Genomic DNA, 26,801 nt, shown 5'->3' on the forward strand with positions numbered 1-26,801 from the left:
GTGTGGTTTTCTGACATCTTCAGGACAGACAAGCTGCGTTTCTTTTTTCTTATTAACTTAAATAGATAGATTGAGAGAGAGAGAGAGAGAGAGAGAGAGAGAGAGAGAGAGAATAGACTATCAAGGAACAACTAAGATGTATAATGTGTGTTGGATCTAAAATAGTTATACACCATACACCATAACGTCAGCTGGAGCACTTGATCTGAAATGTACCATAAGACAAAGCAGTTCAATTATATCAGTGTGGGTATGTGTTTACAAAATAACAATACTTCATAATTGCATAATTGGAACTCGAAGTTGGAGTAAACCCTCACCGTGAGCCAAATAGCTACAGTGCACGGCTCAGTGGCAGAAATGGATGGAGCTATGAACAGATAAACACGTGGATAGCCTGAGGCTGAAAGAGAGAAGTGTCTCCACAATGTCATCCTAGCCTTCAAGCTACATTCTTTACCACTCAACCTTTTCAACACTATACGGTTCACACACATTACCCATAGCTACAGCAGTTTCCATAAGGATGAATACATTAAAGCAATTTTGCTTAAACAGACCGAATGGAAGCATCAAAATCGTCCTACTGTTTACAATGTAAGAATTGCAGAGATTGAGACACGCAGCACATTTATCACATATTTATTGCATGCTTAACAATGCTGAATCTGTTTTTTATTTTTTTTAAACTCTAACGTTTAAACTTTGCCTCCTCTGTCTAGTGGTAGACATAGCGGCCGGACATGTGCTGTAATGTCAAAGACAGTTTGACAATCATTAATGGAACTTCAAAATAGGCAGGAATTTCTGAAAAGTGGTAGCAGTTTAGACCGCGTTAGTGTTGTTGCACAGAAAAAACATCACACACGTCATCATTCTTCAGGAGCCGGGGAATCGTAGCCCAGACGACTAGCCGAGGGAAAATGAGCCCAGAAGGTTTTTGCCAGCTCGTCGATTTTGTCATAGCCAGCATGACTGCGCAGCTCTTCGATCCAGCCGAAAAAGTCTGAGGAGGTCAGCGGCCAGTTTGGCATGTCCCGCTTTTCCCTGGACTCAGCTAAGAACCAATCAGACAGTTAGCCAATGAAAACCAATGAGTAATATTTAAAACAATGAGCCTAACTTCACTTATCGTATATATATGTAAAAAAAAAAAAATGTAGGGTGCTCAAATGACATTTTTATCATTTAATAATCTTCATAACCTTTATTTTCCATACCGCTTATCCTACACAGGGTTTCAGGGGAGCCCAGAACCCGAGCAGGAGACACCCTGGGTGGGATGCCAACCCATCACAGTGCACAATCACATACACACACGATGGACAATTTAGAGATGCCAGTCAACCTCCAGCACATGTGATTAGACTGCGGGAGGAAACTAGAGTAATCCATGCACACAGGGCTGAGGCGGGACTTTGAACCCCAACCCCAAATGTGTGAGGCAAACATGCTAACCACTAAGCCACTGTGTCCCCTCTAACCTTTAACCATTGTTTAAATAAGAAAATCACTAGTAAGTAGACTATTAAATGAAATCCAATCAGAAGTGGAAGAGGATAACATTTTGTAGTCAATCAATTAGCAATGTTATAACACAGAGTATGTGCTTAACATGCATTTCATCACCATTTCTGGGATTATATTTATGTAATAAACTAATTTATTTCATGTAGTACTACATGTTTACTACCCATTAGAGAAGTTGTTGGGTTTTGGTATTTAATCTGGACATATCTCTGTGCTTGTTGAATGATGGTATGAATCAATATAGCACTTTTTTGTTGCACTGTATAATCTATACAGAATTGAGCATATTATATATTGTTTAGAAGATTGATCATGTTTACAGTGAATGCTCACCTTGGCTCTCTTCAGCACCTGAAATGAACAGATTTAAACCTGAGTGAATAAAATGGCAGCTCGAGTCCGAGTCTTGTGTGCTAAATAAGAGCCAGGCTGGGATAAAGCACACAACAGTACTCAAAAGTAGATTAAGACATGATTTTGCAAAAACTAATATGTATGAAAAGATAATAATTAAAAAAAAAAAAAAAAAAAAAAGGTTAGCGTTAAAGCATGGGGTAGGTTATAGATCATGTAGAACAGCTTAACATGCAGATTGGGTTCGAAATGCCTTGTAATGATTTGCAGCAAGAATGAAGAAATCTATTGTATGGTTTTGATTAAAATGTCAATTTTAAATATATATATTTAATGTTTGAGATTTCCTTATTGACTTTTTCTCAACTCGGTTTTCTTGCACACCACGACGGTGCTGCTCTCTGCACCAAAATATCATCATGTGATTTTTTAACAAGCACACCTTAATCCATGATCAATCATTTATTCAGTCAGGTAATCATTTTTTATTTTAAAAAACAAACCATCATAATAAGATTAGCCCGAGGAGTGCAGTAAATGCAGATTAAACGTCTTTCCCAGTTGTTGCAGACGAATTGGCACCGAGTATGCTGTCAAACGGCAGGTATATCCTTTATTATTTAAATAATAATTATTTAAAAGTATCTAGGTTTCTTACCTGACAGGCAGATGAGTCCGAGCACAAGCACGCATAGGACAAGCGGGAAGCGAGGCATGGTCACTTTACAGAAAAGCAATGTCTTCTTAATTACAATTCCCTTTACTTCTGTTAAATTTCATCCCCACCAAGGAGGCGATTATAAAACACTGCTGTGCCCAAATACACCCCCCCCCCCATTACTAAATATCATGTCAATTTTCTTCAATACATCAATTCTAATATAACGCTTTGTATTGTAGAAAACCAACTAACCATAAATGAAACCTGGTGAGCTACGTAAAGAGTGATATCCTAATCAGCATAGAAACAAGGCAATATTAATAATTGCAGCTGTTTGTGAGATTACCTGCAGCAATTTATTCCACTCCTGTAGCTCTTGGTGTGTTCCTGGAGAATTTTCTGTTCTTTAACCCGGGACCCTGACAGAGAACACGCTGAGGGCTGGAATGCACTGTTTGCATTTCACATGTCCTCTCTATATGTAGTACCTCCATAACACCAGGGTACACTGCCTTGTTACTGTTTGTAGTGAGATCTCACACATCAGCATGCTGGCTGGCTAAAGGTTGTTTAGTGGAATGTGGTCAATATTCAAGAAACGAGGCCCTGGAAACCAGCCGATCCTGATTTAAAAGAAATACAATTTTTACACAGTAAAAAAAAAAAAAAACATTTAAAAGTGAAAATGGTCTAAACTAGTAGAGAGAGATGTTCAATATGATGCTCACTGTAACATTTGTTGAACTTTGAACTGCAGTGCTTTTGGGATACTCATTCCTGAACACTGCACGAAGCTCAAGTTTGAACAGCCAGCAATTTTATTTATTCTTATTATGCAAACAAAGATTGTGACACTGTTTACATGTGACCAATACAAAATAACCTTAATGACATTAAAAAAGCGAGGCATGCTGTACTGAACCAGCCAAAGGCGAGAAATCCAGGGCGAAAGAGTGCAGGAAGATGGCGGGAAGGTACAAGGCCAAGGCCCCAGTCCCCACACCACACCCACCCACACAACTAATCCCCTCTGCACCAGACAGGGACTGGGATGCCAGGGTCCCGAAGAAGGGAAGGAATTAATATTTATATGTATTTAATTAGGTTTAATATTAAATCAGTACTGCTACCTCTTCCTAATCCCCCTCCTCGCCCAATCATATGTGGATGTTGATTCATGAATGTTGGAAGGTAATGAGAGATGACCAAGAGGGGTGTAATTCTAGTGTAGTGTTTGGAATGGAAGTGGGCAGGTTTTCCATGGAGAGGTAATCTATTAGTAAGTTTTTCCAAGATGTATGGTGTTCCTTGATTTCCAGTTCGTGAGGATAGTTCTCATGGCGATAGTTAGAGCCACTAGGAGTAATTGACTGTTTGTGTTGTTTTGATTGATTATGATAATTTGATTATGGATAGCTCAGCTAATATACAGAGGGCGGAGGACATTGGGATGTGACATCCCATTAGGACAGATAGTGATTTAGTGATGTTTTCCCAGAATTATTGTCATTGGGGTGCAATCCCAAATGGTGTGAACATAGGTGTCTGGGTTATTTTGTGTACCGTGTGAGCAGGTTTCTGAAGTAACTCCCATTTTAAACAATTTTCGTCCAGTTAGGTGAAATCTATGAAATCGATATAGCTTATACTGTATGACTTGCATGTTGGCATTTTTTCCCATAAAGCAGATATTTTTGCAGATTTGTGTCCAAAAACGGCATCGGGAGTAACGGATAAGTCTGATTCCCTTTTAGCATGTGGCAATCTTAATGTATTATCGGAGTTTTTTTGAGGAGGATATATTAATTAGCTCTGAGATTGAAGGGGAAAGGTCTAGGTTAATGGTCAGAGTGTCAATTTTTGATTGGTTGGATGATTTGATTTGTAAGCATTCCAAAGAACATTTACTCCCGACGCCATGTTTCTGGACCAAGTGGGAAAATGGTGCCAGGTTATTATTATGAAGGATATGTTGAAGTTGTGTGATGCCCTTTTCTGCCCATGTGCATAAGTTGAGTGGCTTCTTGTTAACTATAAAATCTGGGTTATTCCAAATGGGGGTGGATTTATATGGTGCAAGAGGGGTGTTTGTGATTTGATTCAATTTCCTCCAGGCTGTCAGAGCTGCTGCTATTGTTGCTGTGTTAAAACAGAGGTGTATTTTGATTGTCTGACGGTAGAAGGGTAAGTCTAAAATGTGAATGTCCTTACAAATTGTTCAACATTGTCACGATTCCCCCTTGAAGCAGCGTGCTCTAAGCGCGAATGCGCGAGCACCTGCTTTTCCGTTGTTGACTGTAATGACATCTGGACACGTGTGTTTTGTTTCTGTTTCTGTCTCCTCCCTGTTCTGTCATTGGCTGGGATTTCACGTGGGTCTGAATTGCTCTCAGCTGCTAGCGGTTTAGACGCTGATCATGTCCGCATATATACCGCGCGCCTCCCAGCACACAAGGCGGAAGATTAAATGTTTAGAGTTAGTTTATTGCGTAATCATAGTCACGGTCCATGTTTAGAGTTAGTTCGCGCTGGATTATCCGCTTCCAGTCCCTCGTCATAGTTCGTTTCTTGTTTTGTTTATCGACCCTGTTTTCCGTGACCACGACCTAGATTCCTGCCTAGCCCCGTGTATGCCTGTTTGCCAATCGCCTGACCTCTTGCATGTTTATGGATTACGTTTTGGATCACGTTTTGGATTTATCTGCCTGTCTCTCTTTCAAATAAACAACTGTTCATCCTGCACTTGCATCCGTCCGATCTCTGCTCCGTCACGATTCGTGACAGAATCTTCCGCCTCAACATGGAGGCAGCACGAGGACGAGAGAGAAGTCACGCCACAGAAAGAAGGGAAGTGGTAGGACAATACCTCATACGGGAATGCTCGGATTACTGGCCGCATTTTTCATCCGTGCAATTTCCCCAAAGGTACGCCGTGGAATTGCCACCAGAGACAGCGGGATTGGGGAGCTACCCGCTGGAGTTCCTGTTCAGCTGCCAGGAGTATTTCTGCAGCTTGGCGTTTCCCAAGCCTACTAAGAGAGGGTGGATCGGGTTCCTGGTGTCCAGGTTTTGCGGTCCGGCCTGTGACTGGGTGGAGCACCTGGTGAGTGCTGGATCGCCAGCCCTCCATGATGTCACTCAGTTTGCAGAGCTTTTTATGGAGGAGTTTTCACAGCCTGGACAACTTTGTGGCCTTGATTTACTGGGGTGGAGAGTCAATGGACAGCCCCAGGTGGACCCACCATTCAACCTCTATTATGAGGAGATGGACAGGGCAGTAACCAGCGATCCACTTCAGTTTCCGGCCAACACGGGGGTGAAATCTCCAAGATGTATGGCTGAGGGCTGCGGGAGAGAGACTCAGCTTCAATGTCCCACCTGCAAGAAGCTGGGCCTCCAGGAAGCTTTCTTCTGCTCTCAGGAATGCTTCAAGAGCAGCTGGCGGGAGCATAAGAAACTCCACCGGAGAGCCCGTGCAGAGACCCAGCCCGGGATCAGCAGGGTGACCTCGGAGTGCCCGTCGGAGGTCATAGCACCAGAGCTCAACCCTGAGGTCCAAGTCCAGTCTCAAGTCCCTGAGGTCCAAGTCCAGTCTCAAGTCCAGTCTCAAGTCCCTGAGGTCCAAGTCCAGTCTCAAGTCCAGTCTCAAGTCCCTGAGGTCCAAGTCCAGTCTCAAGTCCAGTCTCAAGTCCCTGAGGTCCAAGTCCAGTCTCAAGTCCCTGAGGTCCAAGTCCAGTCTCAAGTCCAGTCTCAAGTCCCTGAGGTCCAAGTCCAGTCTCAAGTCCAGTCTCAAGTCCCTGAGGTCCAAGTCCAGTCTCAAGTCCAGTCTCAAGTCCCTGAGGTCCAAGTCCAGTCTCAAGTCCAGTCTCAAGTCCCTGAGGTCCAAGTCCAGTCTCAAGTCCAGTCTCAAGTCCCTGAGGTCCAAGTCCAGTCTCAAGTCCCTGAGGTCCAAGTCCAGTCTCAAGTCCCTGAGGTCCAAGTCCAGTCTCAAGTCCCTGAGGTCCAAGCCCAGTCTCAAGCCCAGTCTCAAGTCCCTGAGGTCCAAGTCCAGTCTCAAGTCCCTGAGGTCCAAGTCCAGTCTCAAGTCCCTGAGGTCCAAGTCCAGTCTCAAGTCCCTGAGGTCCAAGTCCAGTCTCAAGTCCAGTCTCAAGTCCCTGAGGTCCAAGTCCAGTCTCAAGTCCCTGAGGTCCAAGTCCAGTCTCAAGTCCAGTCTCAAGTCCAGTCTCAAGTCCAGTCTCAAGTCCAGTCTCAAGTCCAGTCTCAAGTCCCTGAGGTCCAAGCCCAGTCTCAAGTCCAGTCTCAAGTCCCTGAGGTCCAAGTCCAGTCTCAAGTCCCTGAGGTCCAAGTCCAGTCTCAAGTCCCTGAGGTCCAAGTCCAGTCTCAAGTCCCTGAGGTCCAAGTCCAGTCTCAAGTCCAGTCTCAAGTCCAGTCTCAAGTCCAGTCTCAAGTCCCTGAGGTCCAAGCCCAGTCTCAAGCCCAGTCTCAAGTCCCTGAGGTCCAAGTCCAGTCTCAAGTCCCTGAGGTCCAAGTCCAGTCTCAAGTCCAGTCTCAAGTCCAGTCTCAAGTCCCTGAGGTCCAAGCCCAGTCTCAAGTCCAGTCTCAAGTCCCTGAGGTCCAAGTCCAGTCTCAAGTCCCTGAGGTCCAAGTCCAGTCTCAAGTCCCTGAGGTCCAAGTCCAGTCTCAAGTCCCTGAGGTCCAAGTCCAGTCTCAAGTCCAGTCTCAAGTCCCTGAGGTCCAAGTCCAGTCTCAAGTCCCTGAGGTCCAAGTCCAGTCTCAAGTCCCTGAGGTCCAAGTCCAGTCTCAAGTCCAGTCTCAAGTCCCTGAGGTCCAAGTCCAGTCTCAAGTCCAGTCTCAAGTCCCTGAGGTCCAAGTCCAGTCTCAAGTCCAGTCTCAAGTCCCTGAGGTCCAAGTCCAGTCTCAAGTCCAGTCTCAAGTCCCTGAGGTCCAAGTCCAGTCTCAAGTCCCTGAGGTCCAAGTCCAGTCTCAAGTCCAGTCTCAAGTCCCTGAGGTCCAAGCCCAGTCTCAAGCCCAGTCTCAAGTCCCTGAGGTCCAAGTCCAGTCTCAAGCCCAGTCTCAAGTCCCTGAGGTCCAAGTCCAGTCTCAAGTCCCTGAGGTCCAAGTCCAGTCTCAAGTCCCTGAGGTCTCAAGTCCAGTCTCAAGTCCAGTCTCAAGTCCAGTCTCAAGTCCCTGAGGTCCAAGTCCAGTCTCAAGTCCAGTCTCAAGTCCCTGAGGTCCAAGTCCAGTCTCAAGTCCCTGAGGTCTCAAGTCCAGTCTCAAGTCCAGTCTCAAGTCCAGTCTCAAGTCCCTGAGGTCCAAGTCCAGTCTCAAGTCCAGTCTCAAGTCCCTGAGGTCCAAGCCCAGTCTCAAGCCCAGTCTCAAGTCCCTGAGGTCCAAGTCCAGTCTCAAGTCCCTGAGGTCCAAGTCCAGTCTCAAGTCCAGTCTCAAGTCCCTGAGGTCCAAGTCCAGTCTCAAGTCCCTGAGGTCTCAAGTCCAGTCTCAAGTCCCTGAGGTCTCAAGTCCAGTCTCAAGTCCAGTCTCAAGTCCAGTCTCAAGTCCAGTCTCAAGTCCCTGAGGTCCAAGTCCAGTCTCAAGTCCAGTCTCAAGTCCCTGAGGTCCAAGTCCAGTCTCAAGTCCCTGAGGTCTCAAGTCCAGTCTCAAGTCCAGTCTCAAGTCCAGTCTCAAGTCCCTGAGGTCCAAGTCCAGTCTCAAGTCCAGTCTCAAGTCCCTGAGGTCCAAGTCCAGTCTCAAGTCCAGTCTCAAGTCCCTGAGGTCCAAGTCCAGTCTCAAGTCCAGTCTCAAGTCCCTGAGGTCCAAGTCCAGTCTCAAGCCCAGTCTCAAGTCCCTGAGGTCCAAGCCCAGTCTCAAGCCCAGTCTCAAGTCCCTGAGGTCCAAGTCCAGTCTCAAGCCCAGTCTCAAGTCCCTGAGGTCCAAGTCCAGTCTCAAGTCCCTGAGGTCCAAGTCCAGTCTCAAGTCCCTGAGGTCTCAAGTCCAGTCTCAAGTCCAGTCTCAAGTCCAGTCTCAAGTCCAGTCTCAAGTCCAGTCTCAAGTCCAGTCTCAAGTCCAGTCTCAAGTCCCTGAGGTCCAAGTCCAGTCTCAAGTCCAGTCTCAAGTCCCTGAGGTCCAAGTCCAGTCTCAAGTCCAGTCTCAAGTCCCTGAGGTCCAAGTCCAGTCTCAAGTCCAGTCTCAAGTCCAGTCTCAAGTCCAGTCTCAAGTCCAGTCTCAAGTCCCTGAGGTCCAAGCCCAGTCTCAAGCCCCTGAGGTCCAAGCCCAGTCTCAAGCCCCTGAGGTCCAAGTCCAGTCTCAAGTCCCTGAGGTCCAAGTCCAGTCTCAAGTCCCTGAGGTCCAAGTCCAGTCTCAAGTCCCTGAGGTCCAAGTCCAGTCTCAAGTCCCTGAGGTCCAAGTCCAGTCTCAAGTCCCTGAGGTCCAAGTCCAGTCTCAAGTCCAGTCTCAAGCCCAGTCTCAAGTCCCTGAGGTCCAAGTCCAGTCTCAAGTCCCTGAGGTCTCAAGTCCAGTCTCAAGTCCAGTCTCAAGTCCAGTCTCAAGTCCAGTCTCAAGTCCAGTCTCAAGTCCCTGAGGTCCAAGTCCAGTCTCAAGTCCAGTCTCAAGTCCCTGAGGTCCAAGTCCAGTCTCAAGTCCCTGAGGTCTCAAGTCCAGTCTCAAGTCCAGTCTCAAGTCCAGTCTCAAGTCCAGTCTCAAGTCCCTGAGGTCCAAGTCCAGTCTCAAGTCCAGTCTCAAGTCCCTGAGGTCCAAGTCCAGTCTCAAGTCCAGTCTCAAGTCCAGTCTCAAGTCCCTGAGGTCTCAAGTCCCTGAGGTCTCAAGTCCCTGAGGTCTCAAGTCCCTGAGGTCTCAAGTCCCTGAGGTCTCAAGTCCAGTCTCAAGTCCCTGAGGTCTCAAGTCCCTGAGGTCCAAGTCCAGTCTCAAGTCCAGTCTCAAGTCCCTGAGGTCCAAGTCCAGTCTCAAGTCCAGTCTCAAGTCCCTGAGGTCCAAGTCCAGTCTCAAGTCCCTGAGGTCCAAGTCCAGTCTCAAGTCCAGTCTCAAGTCCCTGAGGTCCAAGTCCAGTCTCAAGTCCCTGAGGTCCAAGTCCAGTCTCAAGTCCAGTCTCAAGTCCAGTCTCAAGTCCCTGAGGTCTCAAGTCCCTGAGGTCTCAAGTCCCTGAGGTCCAAGTCCAGTCTCAAGTCCCTGAGGTCCAAGTCCAGTCTCAAGTCCAGTCTCAAGTCCAGTCTCAAGTCCCTGAGGTCCAAGTCCAGTCTCAAGTCCCTGAGGTCCAAGTCCAGTCTCAAGTCCAGTCTCAAGTCCAGTCTCAAGTCCCTGAGGTCTCAAGTCCCTGAGGTCTCAAGTCCCTGAGGTCTCAAGTCCCTGAGGTCCAAGTCCAGTCTCAAGTCCCTGAGGTCTCAAGTCCAGTCTCAAGTCCCTGAGGTCTCAAGTCCCTGAGGTCCAAGTCCAGTCTCAAGTCCCTGAGGTCTCAAGTCCCTGAGGTCTCAAGTCCCTGAGGTCCAAGTCCAGTCTCAAGTCCAGTCTCAAGTCCCTGAGGTCTCAAGTCCCTGAGGTCCAAGTCCAGTCTCAAGTCCAGTCTCAAGTCCCTGAGGTCCAAGTCCAGTCTCAAGTCCAGTCTCAAGTCCCTGAGGTCCAAGTCCAGTCTCAAGTCCAGTCTCAAGTCCCTGAGGTCCAAGTCCAGTCTCAAGTCCAGTCTCAAGTCCAGTCTCAAGTCCAGTCTCAAGTCCAGTCTCAAGTCCAGTCTCAAGTCCCTGAGGTCCAAGTCCAGTCTCAAGTCCAGTCTCAAGTCCCTGAGGTCCAAGTCCAGTCTCAAGTCCAGTCTCAAGTCCAGTCTCAAGTCCAGTCTCAAGTCCCTGAGGTCCAAGTCCAGTCTCAAGTCCAGTCTCAAGTCCCTGAGGTCTCAAGTCCCTGAGGTCTCAAGTCCAGTCTCAAGTCCAGTCTCAAGTCCCTGAGGTCTCAAGTCCCTGAGGTCCAAGTCCAGTCTCAAGTCCAGTCTCAAGTCCCTGAGGTCCAAGTCCAGTCTCAAGTCCAGTCTCAAGTCCCTGAGGTCCAAGTCCAGTCTCAAGTCCCTGAGGTCCAAGTCCAGTCTCAAGTCCAGTCTCAAGTCCAGTCTCAAGTCCCTGAGGTCCAAGTCCAGTCTCAAGTCCCTGAGGTCCAAGTCCAGTCTCAAGTCCCTGAGGTCCAAGTCCAGTCTCAAGTCCCTGAGGTCCAAGTCCAGTCTCAAGTCCCGTCTCAAGTCCAGTCTCAAGTCCCTGAGGTCTCAAGTCCCTGAGGTCTCAAGTCCCTGAGGTCTCAAGTCCCTGAGGTCTCAAGTCCCTGAGGTCCAAGTCCAGTCTCAAGTCCCTGAGGTCCAAGTCCAGTCTCAAGTCCCTGAGGTCCAAGTCCAGTCTCAAGTCCAGTCTCAAGTCCAGTCTCAAGTCCCTGAGGTCCAAGTCCAGTCTCAAGTCCCTGAGGTTCAAGTCCAGTCTCAAGTCCAGTCTCAAGTCCAGTCTCAAGTCCAGTCTCAAGTCCCTGAGGTCTCAAGTCCCTGAGGTCTCAAGTCCCTGAGGTCTCAAGTCCCTGAGGTCTCAAGTCCCTGAGGTCCAAGTCCAGTCTCAAGTCCCTGAGGTCTCAAGTCCAGTCTCAAGTCCCTGAGGTCTCAAGTCCCTGAGGTCTCAAGTCCCTGAGGTCTCAAGTCCAGTCTCAAGTCCCTGAGGTCTCAAGTCCCTGAGGTCTCAAGTCCCTGAGGTCTCAAGTCCCTGAGGTCCAAGTCCAGTCTCAAGTCCAGTCTCAAGTCCCTGAGGTCTCAAGTCCCTGAGGTCCAAGTCCAGTCTCAAGTCCAGTCTCAAGTCCCTGAGGTCCAAGTCCAGTCTCAAGTCCAGTCTCAAGTCCCTGAGGTCCAAGTCCAGTCTCAAGTCCCTGAGGTCCAAGTCCAGTCTCAAGTCCAGTCTCAAGTCCAGTCTCAAGTCCCTGAGGTCCAAGTCCAGTCTCAAGTCCCTGAGGTCCAAGTCCAGTCTCAAGTCCAGTCTCAAGTCCCTGAGGTCCAAGTCCAGTCTCAAGTCCCTGAGGTCTCAAGTCCCTGAGGTCTCAAGTCCCTGAGGTCTCAAGTCCCTGAGGTCTCAAGTCCCTGAGGTCTCAAGTCCCTGAGGTCCAAGTCCAGTCTCAAGTCCAGTCTCAAGTCCCTGAGGTCTCAAGTCCCTGAGGTCCAAGTCCAGTCTCAAGTCCAGTCTCAAGTCCCTGAGGTCCAAGTCCAGTCTCAAGTCCAGTCTCAAGTCCCTGAGGTCCAAGTCCAGTCTCAAGTCCAGTCTCAAGTCCCTGAGGTCCAAGTCCAGTCTCAAGTCCAGTCTCAAGTCCCTGAGGTCCAAGTCCAGTCTCAAGTCCAGTCTCAAGTCCAGTCTCAAGTCCAGTCTCAAGTCCCTGAGGTCCAAGTCCAGTCTCAAGTCCCTGAGGTCCAAGTCCAGTCTCAAGTCCAGTCTCAAGTCCCTGAGGTCCAAGTCCAGTCTCAAGTCCAGTCTCAAGTCCCTGAGGTCCAAGTCCAGTCTCAAGTCCCTGAGGTCCAAGTCCAGTCTCAAGTCCAGTCTCAAGTCCCTGAGGTCTCAAGTCCCTGAGGTCTCAAGTCCCTGAGGTCCAAGTCCAGTCTCAAGTCCCTGAGGTCTCAAGTCCCTGAGGTCCAAGTCCAGTCTCAAGTCCAGTCTCAAGTCCCTGAGGTCTCAAGTCCCTGAGGTCCAAGTCCAGTCTCAAGTCCCTGAGGTCCAAGTCCAGTCTCAAGTCCCTGAGGTCCAAGTCCAGTCTCAAGTCCAGTCTCAAGTCCCTGAGGTCCAAGTCCAGTCTCAAGTCCAGTCTCAAGTCCCTGAGGTCCAAGTCCAGTCTCAAGTCCCTGAGGTCCAAGTCCAGTCTCAAGTCCAGTCTCAAGTCCCTGAGGTCTCAAGTCCCTGAGGTCTCAAGTCCCTGAGGTCCAAGTCCAGTCTCAAGTCCCTGAGGTCTCAAGTCCCTGAGGTCCAAGTCCAGTCTCAAGTCCCTGAGGTCTCAAGTCCAGTCTCAAGTCCCTGAGGTCTCAAGTCCCTGAGGTCTCAAGTCCCTGAGGTCTCAAGTCCAGTCTCAAGTCCCTGAGGTCTCAAGTCCAGTCTCAAGTCCCTGAGGTCTCAAGTCCCTGAGGTCTCAAGTCCCTGAGGTCTCAAGTCCCTGAGGTCTCAAGTCCCAAGTCCCTGAGGTCTCAAGTCCCTGAGGTCTCAAGTCCCTGAGGTCTCAAGTCCCTGAGGTCTCAAGTCCCTGAGGTCCAAGTCCAGTCTCAAGTCCAGTCTCAAGTCCCTGAGGTCCAAGTCCAGTCTCAAGTCCAGTCTCAAGTCCCTGAGGTCCAAGTCCAGTCTCAAGTCCAGTCTCAAGTCCCTGAGGTCCAAGTCCAGTCTCAAGTCCAGTCTCAAGTCCCTGAGGTCCAAGTCCAGTCTCAAGTCCAGTCTCAAGTCCCTGAGGTCCAAGTCCAGTCTCAAGTCCAGTCTCAAGTCCCTGAGGTCCAAGTCCAGTCTCAAGTCCCTGAGGTCCAAGTCCAGTCTCAAGTCCCTGAGGTCTCAAGTCCCTGAGGTCTCAAGTCCAGTCTCAAGTCCCTGAGGTCTCAAGTCCAGTCTCAAGTCCCTGAGGTCTCAAGTCCCTGAGGTCCAAGTCCAGTCTCAAGTCCAGTCTCAAGTCCCTGAGGTCCAAGTCCAGTCTCAAGTCCAGTCTCAAGTCCCTGAGGTCCAAGTCCAGTCTCAAGTCCAGTCTCAAGTCCCTGAGGTCCAAGTCCAGTCTCAAGTCCAGTCTCAAGTCCCTGAGGTCCAAGTCCAGTCTCAAGTCCAGTCTCAAGTCCCTGAGGTCCAAGTCCAGTCTCAAGTCCAGTCTCAAGTCCAGTCTCAAGTCCAGTCTCAAGTCCAGTCTCAAGTCCCTGAGGTCCAAGTCCAGTCTCAAGTCCCTGAGGTCCAAGTCCAGTCTCAAGTCCAGTCTCAAGTCCCTGAGGTCTCAAGTCCCTGAGGTCTCAAGTCCCTGAGGTCCAAGTCCAGTCTCAAGTCCAGTCTCAAGTCCAGTCTCAAGTCCCTGAGGTCTCAAGTCCCTGAGGTCTCAAGTCCCTGAGGTCTCAAGTCCCTGAGGTCTCAAGTCCCTGAGGTCTCAAGTCCCTGAGGTCCAAGTCCAGTCTCAAGTCCCTGAGGTCTCAAGTCCAGTCTCAAGTCCCTGAGGTCTCAAGTCCCTGAGGTCTCAAGTCCCTGAGGTCTCAAGTCCCTGAGGTCTCAAGTCCCTGAGGTCTCAAGTCCCTGAGGTCTCAAGTCCAGTCTCAAGTCCCTGAGGTCTCAAATCCCTGAGGTCTCAAGTCCCTGAGGTCTCAAGTCCCTGAGGTCTGAAGTCCCTGAGGTCTGAAGTCCCTGAGGTCTGAAGTCCCTGAGGTCTCAAGTCCCTGAGGTCTCAAGTCCCTGAGGTCTCAAGTCCCTGAGGTCCAAGTCCAGTCTCAAGTCCAGTCTCAAGTCCCTGAGGTCTCAAGTCCCTGAGGTCTCAAGTCCCTGAGGTCTCAAGTCCAGTCTCAAGTCCCTGAGGTCTCAAGTCCCTGAGGTCTCAAGTCCCTGAGGTCTCAAGTCCCTGAGGTCCAAGTCCAGTCTCAAGTCCCTGAGGTCTCAAGTCCCTGAGGTCTCAAGTCCCTGAGGTCTCAAGTCCAGTCTCAAGTCCAGTCTCAAGTCCCTGAGGTCTCAAGTCCCTGAGGTCTCAAGTCCAGTCTCAAGTCCCTGAGGTCTCAAGTCCCTGAGGTCTCAAGTCCAGTCTCAAGTCCCTGAGGTCTCAAGTCCAGTCTCAAGTCCCTGAGGTCTCAAGTCCAGTCTCAAGTCCCTGAGGTCTCAAGTCCAGTCTCAAGTCCCTGAGGTCTCAAGTCCAGTCTCAAGTCCCTGAGGTCTGAAGTCCAGTCTCAAGTCCCTGAGGTCTCAAGTCCCTGAGGTCTCAAGTCCCTGAGGTCTCAAGTCCCTGAGGTCCAAGTCCAGTCTCAAGTCCCTGAGGTCTCAAGTCCAGTCTCAAGTCCCTGAGGTCTCAAGTCCAGTCTCAAGTCCCTGAGGTCTGAAGTCCAGTCTCAAGTCCCTGAGGTCTCAAGTCCCTGAGGTCTCAAGTCCCTGAGGTCTCAAGTCCCTGAGGTCTCAAGTCCCTGAGGTCCAAGTCCAGTCTCAAGTCCCTGAGGTCTCAAGTCCCTGAGGTCTCAAGTCCCTGAGGTCCAAGTCCAGTCTCAAGTCCCTGAGGTCTCAAGTCCCTGAGGTCTCAAGTCCCTGAGGTCTCAAGTCCCTGAGGTCTCAAGTCCCTGAGGTCTCAAGTCCAGTCTCAAGTCCCTGAGGTCTGAAGTCCAGTCTCAAGTCCCTGAGGTCTCAAGTCCCTGAGGTCTCAAGTCCCTGAGGTCTCAAGTCCCTGAGGTCCAAGTCCAGTCTCAAGTCCCTGAGGTCTCAAGTCCAGTCTCAAGTCCCTGAGGTCTCAAGTCCAGTCTCAAGTCCCTGAGGTCTGAAGTCCAGTCTCAAGTCCCTGAGGTCTCAAGTCCCTGAGGTCTCAAGTCCCTGAGGTCTCAAGTCCCTGAGGTCTCAAGTCCCTGAGGTCCAAGTCCAGTCTCAAGTCCCTGAGGTCTCAAGTCCCTGAGGTCTCAAGTCCCTGAGGTCCAAGTCCAGTCTCAAGTCCCTGAGGTCTCAAGTCCCTGAGGTCTCAAGTCCCTGAGGTCTCAAGTCCCTGAGGTCTCAAGTCCCTGAGGTCTCAAGTCCCTGAGGTCTCAAGTCCCTGAGGTCTAAGTCCAGTCTCAAGTCCCTGAGGTCTCAAGTCCCTGAGGTCTCAAGTCCCTGAGGTCCAAGTCCAGTCTCAAGTCCCTGAGGTCTCAAGTCCCTGAGGTCTCAAGTCCCTGAGGTCTCAAGTCCCTGAGGTCCAAGTCCGGTCTCAAGTCCCTGAGGTCTCAAGTCCCTGAGGTCTCAAGTCCCTGAGGTCCAAGTCCGGTCTCAAGTCCCTGAGGTCTCAAGTCCCTGAGGTCTCAAGTCCCTGAGGTCCAAGTCCAGTCTCAAGTCCCTGAGGTCTCAAGTCCCTGAGGTCTCAAGTCCCTGAGGTCCAAGTCCAGTCTCAAGTCCCTGAGGTCTCAAGTCCCTGAGGTCTCAAGTCCCTGAGGTCCAAGTCCAGTCTCAAGTCCCTGAGGTCTCAAGTCCCTGAGGTCTCAAGTCCCTGAGGTCTCAAGTCCCTGAGGTCCAAGTCCAGTCTCAAGTCCCTGAGGTCTCAAGTCCCTGAGGTCTCAAGTCCCTGAGGTCCAAGTCCAGTCTCAAGTCCCTGAGGTCTCAAGTCCCTGAGGTCTCAAGTCCCTGAGGTCCAAGTCCAGTCTCAAGTCCCTGAGGTCTCAAGTCCCTGAGGTCTCAAGTCCCTGAGGTCTCAAGTCCCTGAGGTCCAAGTCCAGTCTCAAGTCCAGTCTCAAGTCCCTGAGGTCCAAGTCCAGTCTCAAGTCCAGTCTCAAGTCCCTGAGGTCCAAGTCCAGTCTCAAGTCCAGTCTCAAGTCCCTGAGGTCCAAGTCCAGTCTCAAGTCCCTGAGGTCTCAAGTCCCTGAGGTCTCAAGTCCCTGAGGTCTCAAGTCCCTGAGGTCCAAGTCCAGTCTCAAGTCCCTGAGGTCTCAAGTCCCTGAGGTCTCAAGTCCCTGAGGTCTCAAGTCCCTGAGGTCCAAGTCCAGTCTCAAGTCCCTGAGGTCTCAAGTCCCTGAGGTCTCAAGTCCCTGAGGTCCAAGTCCAGTCTCAAGTCCCTGAGGTCTCAAGTCCCTGAGGTCTCAAGTCCCTGAGGTCTCAAGTCCCTGAGGTCCAAGTCCAGTCTCAAGTCCCTGAGGTCTCAAGTCCCTGAGGTCTCAAGTCCCTGAGGTCCAAGTCCAGTCTCAAGTCCCTGAGGTCTCAAGTCCCTGAGGTCTCAAGTCCCTGAGGTCTCAAGTCCCTGAGGTCTCAAGTCCCTGAGGTCCAAGTCCAGTCTCAAGTCCAGTCTCAAGTCCCTGAGGTCCAAGTCCAGTCTCAAGTCCAGTCTCAAGTCCCTGAGGTCCAAGTCCAGTCTCAAGTCCCTGAGGTCTCAAGTCCCTGAGGTCTCAAGTCCCTGAGGTCTCAAGTCCCTGAGGTCTCAAGTCCCTGAGGTCTCAAGTCCCTGAGGTCCAAGTCCAGTCTCAAGTCCCTGAGGTCTCAAGTCCCTGAGGTCTCAAGTCCCTGAGGTCCAAGTCCAGTCTCAAGTCCCTGAGGTCTCAAGTCCCTGAGGTCTCAAGTCCCTGAGGTCTCAAGTCCCTGAGGTCTCAAGTCCCTGAGGTCCAAGTCCAGTCTCAAGTCCCTGAGGTCTCAAGTCCCTGAGGTCTCAAGTCCCTGAGGTCCAAGTCCAGTCTCAAGTCCCTGAGGTCTCAAGTCCCTGAGGTCTCAAGTCCCTGAGGTCCAAGTCCAGTCTCAAGTCCCTGAGGTCTCAAGTCCCTGAGGTCTCAAGTCCCTGAGGTCTCAAGTCCCTGAGGTCCAAGTCCAGTCTCAAGTCCCTGAGGTCTCAAGTCCCTGAGGTCTCAAGTCCCTGAGGTCTCAAGTCCCTGAGGTCTCAAGTCCCTGAGGTCCAAGTCCAGTCTCAAGTCCCTGAGGTCTCAAGTCCCTGAGGTCTCAAGTCCCTGAGGTCTCAAGTCCCTGAGGTCTCAAGTCCCTGAGGTCCAAGTCCAGTCTCAAGTCCCTGAGGTCTCAAGTCCCTGAGGTCCAAGTCCAGTCTCAAGTCCCTGAGGTCTCAAGTCCCTGAGGTCTCAAGTCCCTGAGGTCCAAGTCCAGTCTCAAGTCCCTGAGGTCTCAAGTCCCTGAGGTCTCAAGTCCCTGAGGTCTCAAGTCCCTGAGGTCCAAGTCCAGTCTCAAGTCCCTGAGGTCTCAAGTCCCTGAGGTCTCAAGTCCCTGAGGTCTCAAGTCCCTGAGGTCTCAAGTCCCTGAGGTCCAAGTCCAGTCTCAAGTCCCTGAGGTCTCAAGTCCCTGAGGTCTCAAGTCCCTGAGGTCTCAAGTCCCTGAGGTCCAAGTCCAGTCTCAAGTCCAGTCTCAAGTCCCTGAGGTCCAAGTCCAGTCTCAAGTCCAGTCTCAAGTCCCTGAGGTCCAAGTCCAGTCTCAAGTCCAGTCTCAAGTCCCTGAGGTCCAAGTCCAGTCTCAAGTCCAGTCTCAAGTCCCTGAGGTCCAAGTCCAGTCTCAAGTCCAGTCTCAAGTCCCTGAGGTCCAAGTCCAGTCTCAAGTCCAGTCTCAAGTCCCTGAGGTCCAAGTCCAGTCTCAAGTCCAGTCTCAAGTCCCTGAGGTCCAAGTCCAGTCTCAAGTCCAGTCTCAAGTCCCTGAGGTCCAAGTCCAGTCTCAAGTCCAGTCTCAAGTCCCTGAGGTCCAAGTCCAGTCTCAAGTCCAGTCTCAAGTCCCTGAGGTCCAAGTCCAGTCTCAAGTCCAGTCTCAAGTCCAGTCTCAAGTCCAGTCTCAAGTCCAGTCTCAAGTCCCTGAGGTCCAAGTCCAGTCTCAAGTCCAGTCTCAAGTCCAGTCTCAAGTCCCTGAGGTCTCAAGTCCCTGAGGTCCAAGTCCAGTCTCAAGTCCCTGAGGTCTCAAGTCCCTGAGGTCTCAAGTCCCTGAGGTCCAAGTCCAGTCTCAAGTCCCTGAGGTCTCAAGTCCCTGAGGTCTCAAGTCCCTGAGGTCTCAAGTCCCTGAGGTCCAAGTCCAGTCTCAAGTCCCTGAGGTCTCAAGTCCCTGAGGTCTCAAGTCCCTGAGGTCTCAAGTCCCTGAGGTCTCAAGTCCCTGAGGTCCAAGTCCAGTCTCAAGTCCCTGAGGTCTCAAGTCCCTGAGGTCTCAAGTCCCTGAGGTCTCAAGTCCCTGAGGTCCAAGTCCAGTCTCAAGTCCAGTCTCAAGTCCCTGAGGTCCAAGTCCAGTCTCAAGTCCAGTCTCAAGTCCCTGAGGTCCAAGTCCAGTCTCAAGTCCAGTCTCAAGTCCCTGAGGTCCAAGTCCAGTCTCAAGTCCAGTCTCAAGTCCCTGAGGTCCAAGTCCAGTCTCAAGTCCAGTCTCAAGTCCCTGAGGTCCAAGTCCAGTCTCAAGTCCAGTCTCAAGTCCCTGAGGTCCAAGTCCAGTCTCAAGTCCAGTCTCAAGTCCCTGAGGTCCAAGTCCAGTCTCAAGTCCAGTCTCAAGTCCCTGAGGTCCAAGTCCAGTCTCAAGTCCAGTCTCAAGTCCCTGAGGTCCAAGTCCAGTCTCAAGTCCAGTCTCAAGTCCCTGAGGTCCAAGTCCAGTCTCAAGTCCAGTCTCAAGTCCCTGAGGTCCAAGTCCAGTCTCAAGTCCAGTCTCAAGTCCAGTCTCAAGTCCAGTCTCAAGTCCCTGAGGTCCAAGTCCAGTCTCAAGTCCAGTCTCAAGTCCAGTCTCAAGTCCCTGAGGTCCAAGTCCAGTCTCAAGTCCAGTCTCAAGTCCCTGAGGTCTCAAGTCCCTGAGGTCTCAAGTCCCTGAGGTCTCAAGTCCCTGAGGTCTCAAGTCCCTGAGGTCTCAAGTCCAGTCTCAAGTCCCTGAGGTCTCAAGTCCCTGAGGTCTCAAGTCCCGTCTCAAGTCCCTGAGGTCTCAAGTCCCTGAGGTCTCAAGTCCAGTCTCAAGTCCCTGAGGTCTCAAGTCCCTGAGGTCTCAAGTCCAGTCTCAAGTCCCTGAGGTCTCAAGTCCCTGAGGTCTCAAGTCCAGTCTCAAGTCCCTGAGGTCTCAAGTCCAGTCTCAAGTCCCTGAGGTCTCAAGTCCAGTCTCAAGTCCCTGAGGTCTCAAGTCCAGTCTCAAGTCCCTGAGGTCTCAAGTCCAGTCTCAAGTCCCTGAGGTCTCAAGTCCAGTCTCAAGTCCCTGAGGTCTCAAGTCCAGTCTCAAGTCCCTGAGGTCTCAAGTCCAGTCTCAAGTCCCTGAGGTCTCAAGTCCAGTCTCAAGTCCCTGAGGTCTCAAGTCCAGTCTCAAGTCCCTGAGGTCTCAAGTCCAGTCTCAAGTCCCTGAGGTCTCAAGTCCAGTCTCAAGTCCCTGAGGTCTCAAGTCCAGTCTCAAGTCCCTGAGGTCTCAAGTCCAGTCTCAAGTCCAGTCTCAAGTCCCTGAGGTCTCAAGTCCCTGAGGTCTCAAGTCCCGTCTCAGGTCCCTGAGCTCACGTTCAAGCCTGCTGATTCAGTCGACCAAGCTCTGCTCATATCTAAGCCTAATGACCAGGCTCTGCTCACGCCCCAGTCTGCTGACACGCCCAGCCAAGCTCTGCTCACGCCCCAGTCTGCTGACACGGCCACCCAAGCTCTGCCCATGCCCAAGGTTCACCTGGTGACTTCAGAGCCTCAGCCTCCCTATTCAGCCGAGGTCGTCGCTCCGCCTCCCTGTTCAGCCGAGGTTGTCGCCAAGAACACCGTGCAGTTTCCTGGCTCTGCTTGGGACATTCAGCCCAGGGGGCCGGGGCTGCCAATGAAGTGGGATGACTCATGGCACTCCGGGAGAAGTGCCTTTGGGGGGGGGGGTTCTGTCACGATTCCCCCTTGAAGCAGTGTGCTCTAAGCGCGAATGCGCGAGCACCTGCTTTTCCGTTGTTGACTGTAATGACATCTGGACATGTTTTGTTTGTTTGTCATGTCTCCTCCCTGTTCTGTCACTGGCTGGGATTTCACGTGGGTCTGAATTGCTCTCAGCTGCAAGCGGTTTAGACGCTGATCATGTCCGCATATATACCGCGTGCCTCCCAGCACACAAGGCGGAAGATTAAATGTTTAGTTAGTTTAGCGCGCATCATAGTCACGGTCCATGTTTAGAGTTAGTTCGCGCTGGATTATCCGCTTCCAGTCCCTCGTCATAGTTCGTTTCTTGTTTTGTTTATCGACCCTGTTTTCCGTGACCACGACCTAGATTCCTGCCTTGCCCCATGTATGCCTGTTTGCCAATCGCCTGACCTCTTGCATGTTTATGGATTTACGTTTTGGATTTGTCTGCCTGTCTCTCTTTCAAATAAACAACTGTTCATCCTGCACTTGCATCCGTCCTATCTCTGCTCCGTCACGATTCGTGATAAACATCTACCCATGTGTTTTCTGATGGTTTAGGATGAATCCATTTGTATATATTTTGAAGCTGACTGGCCAGAAAGTAGTGGTACAAATGTGGTGCTTCCAGTCCTTGGTTTCTGTAGGGTAGTTCATTTAATTCTTGGGGTCTTATTTTTCCAATAGAATTTGGTAGTGATCAAGTCTAGTGATTTAAAGCAGGTGAAGGTGGGTTGTGTTGGAATTATTGAGAATAAATAGTTTAGTTTAAAGAGTGTAGTAATTTTAATTCTGCCCTTAATGGACAGTGGTAAGTTCAACCAGCATTGAAGATCGTCGTTTTGAGTAATGGAGTAAAATTAAGTCCAAACAGCTCTGACAGAATGGGGGAAACATGAATGCCTATGTATGTGATGTGATTGATACATAGAGGGATAGGTCGTGTCTGGGATGTCACATCCAAGCTGTTGGAGTGTAATGAAAGAATAGAAGATTTACTCTGAGTTGACTGAGTATTCAGAAATATTTGAGAATGAATCAATGAGTTTAATCGTTTCTTGTGATGATGGGGTGTGTGTGTGTGTGTGTGTGTGTGTGTTGGGTCTTCTACATACAGTCATAAATCAGTGTAAAGGCTGATTTTGTGGTCCATGTTTAGTGTTTGAATTCCTTTAAAATAGCTGTTTTGATGAATGGCTGCTGCTAACGGTTCAATGAAAATGGTGAATCGTGACGGGGAGAGTGGGCATCCTTGTCTAGTCCCAAACCTCTCCAATGTGGAAAACAGGAATTTCCAGTTAACCTTATCAAAAGCTTTTTCTGCGTTGAGAGTAACTCTAATGGTTTTCGCTTTCTGAATTGATGAGCAATACATTAAGTTAAAAAGTCTGTGTGTTTGTGGATGCAAGTCTACCTTTAATGAAACCGGTTTGATCTGGATGGATTATAGATGGCATGACTTTCTATTCTATGGGCTAGTGTTTTGATGATTTTAATGTTTACATTAATTAGAGAAATGGGATGATAGCTTGACGGTAATGTTGGGTCTTTGCCTATCCCAGGGAGCATCGGGCACAAGGCAAGGTACACCCTGGACAGGGTGCCAATCCATCGCAGGGCACAATCATATACACACTCACACACTATGGACACTTTAGACATGCCAATCAGCCTGATTCAGGCTGATTGGACATGCCAATCAGCATGTCTTTGGACTGGGGAGGAACCCAGAGTACCCGGAGGAAACCCCCGCAGCACGGGGAGTTTCCGCACAACCTCCACACACACACAGGGCCACGGTGGGAATCGAACCCCCGACCCTGGAGGTGTGAGTCAAACATGCTAAAAATTAAGCCACCGTGCGCAAGTTCATATTGTGTTATGGGTAATTCCAGTTTACGTATTTGATGTTTACTGAGTTGTGGCAGATTGAATTGAAATTGACATGTTTCTGATTTGGGTCTTTTTCTGACGAGTATAATTTGCTGTCAAAATTTGGAAAGATTTGGTTTATTTTTTCCAGTGAGTTGGTGGGTTTCCCTACTGTGTCCGTAATAACTGGGATTGTAGTTTTTTTCCTTATTTTATTTGATTTGCCAAAAATGACCAGATTTATTACTGTAACGAAAGTCTTATCAGGAGTTGGGTATGTTTATTGATTAATTCACTTAGTTTAATTGATATTTTCTTAATTTCTGTTTCTCTTCTGTTGGGTTATTTATATTGATAAATATAAATAACTTCTAATTGTCTATCTTCTAGTTGTTTGGTGTGTGTGGGGTTTTTTTTTTTTTTTTTTTTTTTTTTTTTTTTTTTTTTTTTTTTTTTTTTTTTTTTTTTTTGGTTGTTCCAGTTCTGCTTCTTGTTCCTTTTTCTTTCTTTTTATTGTATACAGAGAATGAGATTATTTTTCTTCTTAGTACTGCTTTCCCTGCTTCCCACAGAAGAGATGGAGATGCTTCTGGAGTGTCATTTATTTCTAGAAATCATGCCCACTTTCCTTTAAAATAACTGTCAAATTCACTGTCAAAATCTGTTAAGGGGTTTACGTGGACTAGTTCTATTCCATTTTAATATTACTGGGCCATGGTCACTAATGACTACCGGATGGATCTTCGATTCAGAAATATATATGATAGAATTACTGGTGAGAAGCAATGAAGCCAAAATCAATGCGGGATTATGAGTGGACTGGTGAGATAAATTAACATTCTTTAGCATTTGGATGCTGTGGTCACCAACTATCACCAAGACCAAACTCGCTCATTAACTGTTTTATGGTTTCTGCAGATTGCCAAATGCATTTATTTCTCGAACTATGGGTCAAGAACTGTGCTGAAATCTCCTGCTATTATTGCTTCCTGCAGTGTCAAGAGATTACTAAGGCTTGTTTGTTCTATAATATTCCTCTTAGAAACTCATTTGTTACACAATTTTTAAAAATCTAATCATAGTCTGTAGACAAGATAGAAACATACTAAGCGAAAATAAATAAATTAGATATGTTTTAGGCGGGAAAACAGTATGAGTAATAACTGATGTGCACAAGACTTTATTCAGATTTAGTCATGGCTTTTGCCTGATGAACATGGTTTTGAATCAGTACAGCATACAGTCTCCATACCTGTACTACAGCAGCCATGATTCAAAACAGTGTGTAATCAGGCAAAAGTTGCAGCCATGTTAGCAAAACGAATCTTTATATCCCCCTTAGATAATACACAATAGATCTTACATAAAAACACACTGAAAATTGCTATTCAACTATTCCTCGCTTTAAGCGAACTAAAAATACACATCACATACAGTGTGTAAGACTGACCCCAGTACACACTGATTTGACTCTTAATCCTAATCCTTCACTATAAAATCTTCATTATTTGGGTCGCTCAACACAAAATACACAAAAAAAAGATCAGGATGTGATAGCAACGAAACCATTAACAGTCATAACAGACAAGTCTTGTTTTAAACGATGCTTCTAAAATAGCCTTCTTTCATCTCGGAAATATTTCTAAAATAAGAAACATATTGTCACTACATGATGCGGAAATACTAGTTCATGCATTCGTCACCTCTAGATTAGATTACTGTAATGCCTTACTGTCTGGATGTTCCAGTAGGAACATAAATAAGCTCCAGTTAGTCCAGAATGCAGCTGCTAGAGTCCTAACTAGAACTAGAAGATACGACCACATCACCCCGATCTTATCCACACTGCATTGGCTCCAAGTGAAATCTTGCACTGATTATAAAATACTTTTATTAACCTATAAAGCACTAAACGGTCTCGCGCCACAATATCTAAGCGACCTTTTGGTTTTCTATGATCCGCCACGCCTACTTAGATCAAAAGATGCAGGCTATCTGACGGTACCTCGAATAGTGAAGGCTACAGCAGGGGGAAGAGCTTTCTCTTATAGAGCCCCACAGTTATGGAACAGTCTTCCTATTAGTGTTCGGGACTCAGACACAGTCTCAGTGTTTAAGTCTAGGCTTAAAACGTATTTGTTTACTCAAGCCTACCCTGACTGACTAGATTCTGTTCTACTACTTCGCAGTCATAATTATCTTTTTTCTCCCTCTCTCCTTTCACAGAGTCCCACACGAATTTATGGAGATACTAGAGATCCGGATCCTTTCTGCCTCTGGATGGAGCTCAAATCTTCTCTAATTCCAGACTGCTGGGACTACGGCTGCTCTTAACACCATACAGACTTCATATAAATCCATAATGAACTTGTTCACAATATGTTGTTACCTAGATGAGGACGGGTTCCCTACTGAGTCGGGTTCCTCGCAAGGTTTCTTCCTCTTAAAACATCTTGGGGAGTTTTTCCTTGCCACCGTCGCCACTCAGTGGCTTGCTCAGTTGGGATAAATTCGCACCTTTAATATCTGTATACCATGTTGATATTTCTGTAAAGCTGCTTTGAGACAATGTCTATTGTAAAAAGTGCTATACAAATAAAATTGAATTGAATTAAAACACTGCTGTGTCCAAATACCACCCACCCCCCCCCCACCCCCCCCAATTACTAAATATCATGTCAATTTTCTTCAATACATCAATTCTAATATAACGCTTTGTATTGTAGAAAACCAACTAACCATAAATGAAACCTGGTGAGCTACGTAAAGAGTAATATCCTAATCAGCATAGAAACAAGGCAATATTAATAATTGCAGCTGTTTGTGAGATTACCTGCAGCAATTTATTCCACTCCTGTAGCTCTTGGTGTGTTCCTGGAGAATTTTCTGTTCTTTAACCCGGGACCCTGACAGAGAACACGCTGAGGGCTGGAATGCACTGTTTGCATTTCACATGTCCTCTCTATATGTAGTACCTCCATAACACCAGGGTACACTGCCTTGTTACTGTTTGTAGTGAGATCTCACACATCAGCATGCTGGCTGGCTAAAGGTTGTTTAGTGGAATGTGGTCAATATTCAAGAAACGAGGCCCTGGAAACCAGCCGATCCTGATTATTAATACGACGACTACTACTACTACTACTAATAACAATAAACATTCTTTATCACAGTAAAAACATTTAAAACTTTAAATGTTAGTGGATGTGGCAGTTCACTTCTATTATGCCCCAACACTCACAGGTTTTCACCGATCAGCCATAAAATTAAAACCACAGGTGAAATAAATAACATTGTTTACCTAGTGTCAGTGGCACCTGCCAAGGGGTGGGATATATTAAGCAGCAGTGAACAGTCAGTTCTCGAAGTTGATGTGTTGGAAGCAGGAAAAATGGGCAAGCGTAAGGATCTGAGCGACTTTGACAAGGGCCGAATTGTGATGGCTAGACGACTGGGTCAGAGCATTTCCCAAACGGCAGGTCTTGTGGGGTGTTCCCGGTATGCAGTGGTTAGTACCTACCAAAAGTGGTCCAAAGACGGACAACCGATCAACCGGCGACAAGGTCATGGGCGCCCAAGGCTCATTGATGCACGTGGGGAGCGAAGGCTATCTCGTCTGGTCCGATCCCACAGAGGAGCTACCGTAGCACAAATTGCAGAAAACATTAACGCTGGCTATGATAGAAAGATGTCAGAACACACAGTGCATCGCAGCTTGCTGCGTATGGGGCTACGTAGGCGCAGACCAGTCAGAGTGCCCATGCTGACCCCTGTCCATCGTCAAAAACGCTTACAATGGGCGCATGAGCATCAAAACTGGACCATGGAGCAGTGGAAGAAAGTGGCCTGGTCTAATGAATCAAATTTTCTTTTACATCATGTGGATGACCGGGTGCGTGTGCATCGCTTACCTGGGGAAGAGATGGCACCAGGACGCGCTATGGGAAGAAGGCAATCTGGCCGAGGCAGTGTGATGCTCTGGGCAATGTTCTGCTGGGAAACCTTGGGTCCTGGAATTCATGTGGATGTTACTTTGACACGCACCACCTACCTAAACATTGTTGCAGACCAAGTTCACCCCTTCATGGCAACGGTATTCCCTAATAGCAGTGGCCTCTTTCAGCAGGATAATGCGCACTGCCACACTGCAAAAATTGTTCAGGAATGGTTTGAGGAACATGACAAAGAGTTCAAGGTGTTAACTTGGCCTCCAAATTCCCCAGATCTCAATCCGATCGAGCAATTGTGGGATGTGTTGGAGAAACAGGTCCGATCCATGGAGACCCCACCTCGCAACTTACAGGACTTAAAGGATCTGCTGCTAACGTCTTGGTGCCAGATACCACAGCACACCTTCAGAGGTCTTGTGGAGTCCATGCCTCGACGAGTCAGAGCTGTTTTGGCGGCACAAGGCGGACCTACACACTATTAGGCAGGTGGTTTTAATGTCATAGCTGATTAGTGTATATTGATGTGCTTGTTAGAGTTTATTATTTGTAATGAATTCAGGACTGGGTGCACGGTGGCTTAGTGGTTAGCACATTTGCCTCACACCTCCAGGGTTGGGGCTTCATTTTCCACCTCCACCCTGTGTGTGCAGAGTTTGCATGTTCTCCAGGTGACTCGGGGATTTCATCCAGGTACTTTGGTTTCCTCCCCCAGTCCAAAGACATGCACTGTAGGCTGATTGGCATCTCTAAATTATCTGTAGTGTGAGAGTGTGTGTGCAATTGTGCCCTACGATGGGTTTGCAACCGGTCCAAGGTGTCCCCCGCCTTGTGCCCAGAGCTCCTTTGGATAGGCTTCAGGCTCCCAGCGACCCTGGGTAGGATAAGCGGTATGGAAAATGGATGGAATCCAGGACTTGCTTGGCAGATCCACAAACTCTGATTCTCAAACAGCTTAAAAATGTGTTGATATATTTATTTG

At 48.6% G+C, this 26,801-nt stretch overlaps 1 protein-coding gene across 1 annotated transcript; it reads right to left on the bottom strand.

The window, feature by feature from the left end:
- Nucleotides 1–626: 626 nt before the first annotated feature.
- Nucleotides 627–24,955, bottom strand: otos2 (otospiralin 2). Its single transcript, XM_017480832.3, has 5 exons — nt 24,706–24,955; nt 2,892–3,168; nt 2,543–2,605; nt 1,864–1,881; nt 627–1,057 (listed from the first exon to the last, which is right to left on the bottom strand). The coding sequence occupies exons 3-5, from the start codon at nt 2,598–2,600 to the stop codon at nt 873–875; spliced, it is 261 nt and encodes an 86-aa protein (XP_017336321.1). The 5' UTR covers nt 2,601–2,605; nt 2,892–3,168; nt 24,706–24,955; the 3' UTR covers nt 627–872.
- Nucleotides 24,956–26,801: the final 1,846 nt, after the last annotated feature.

Source organism: Ictalurus punctatus, chromosome 12, assembly GCF_001660625.3.
Source record: "Ictalurus punctatus breed USDA103 chromosome 12, Coco_2.0, whole genome shotgun sequence".
Lineage (NCBI taxonomy): Eukaryota > Metazoa > Chordata > Actinopteri > Siluriformes > Ictaluridae > Ictalurus > Ictalurus punctatus.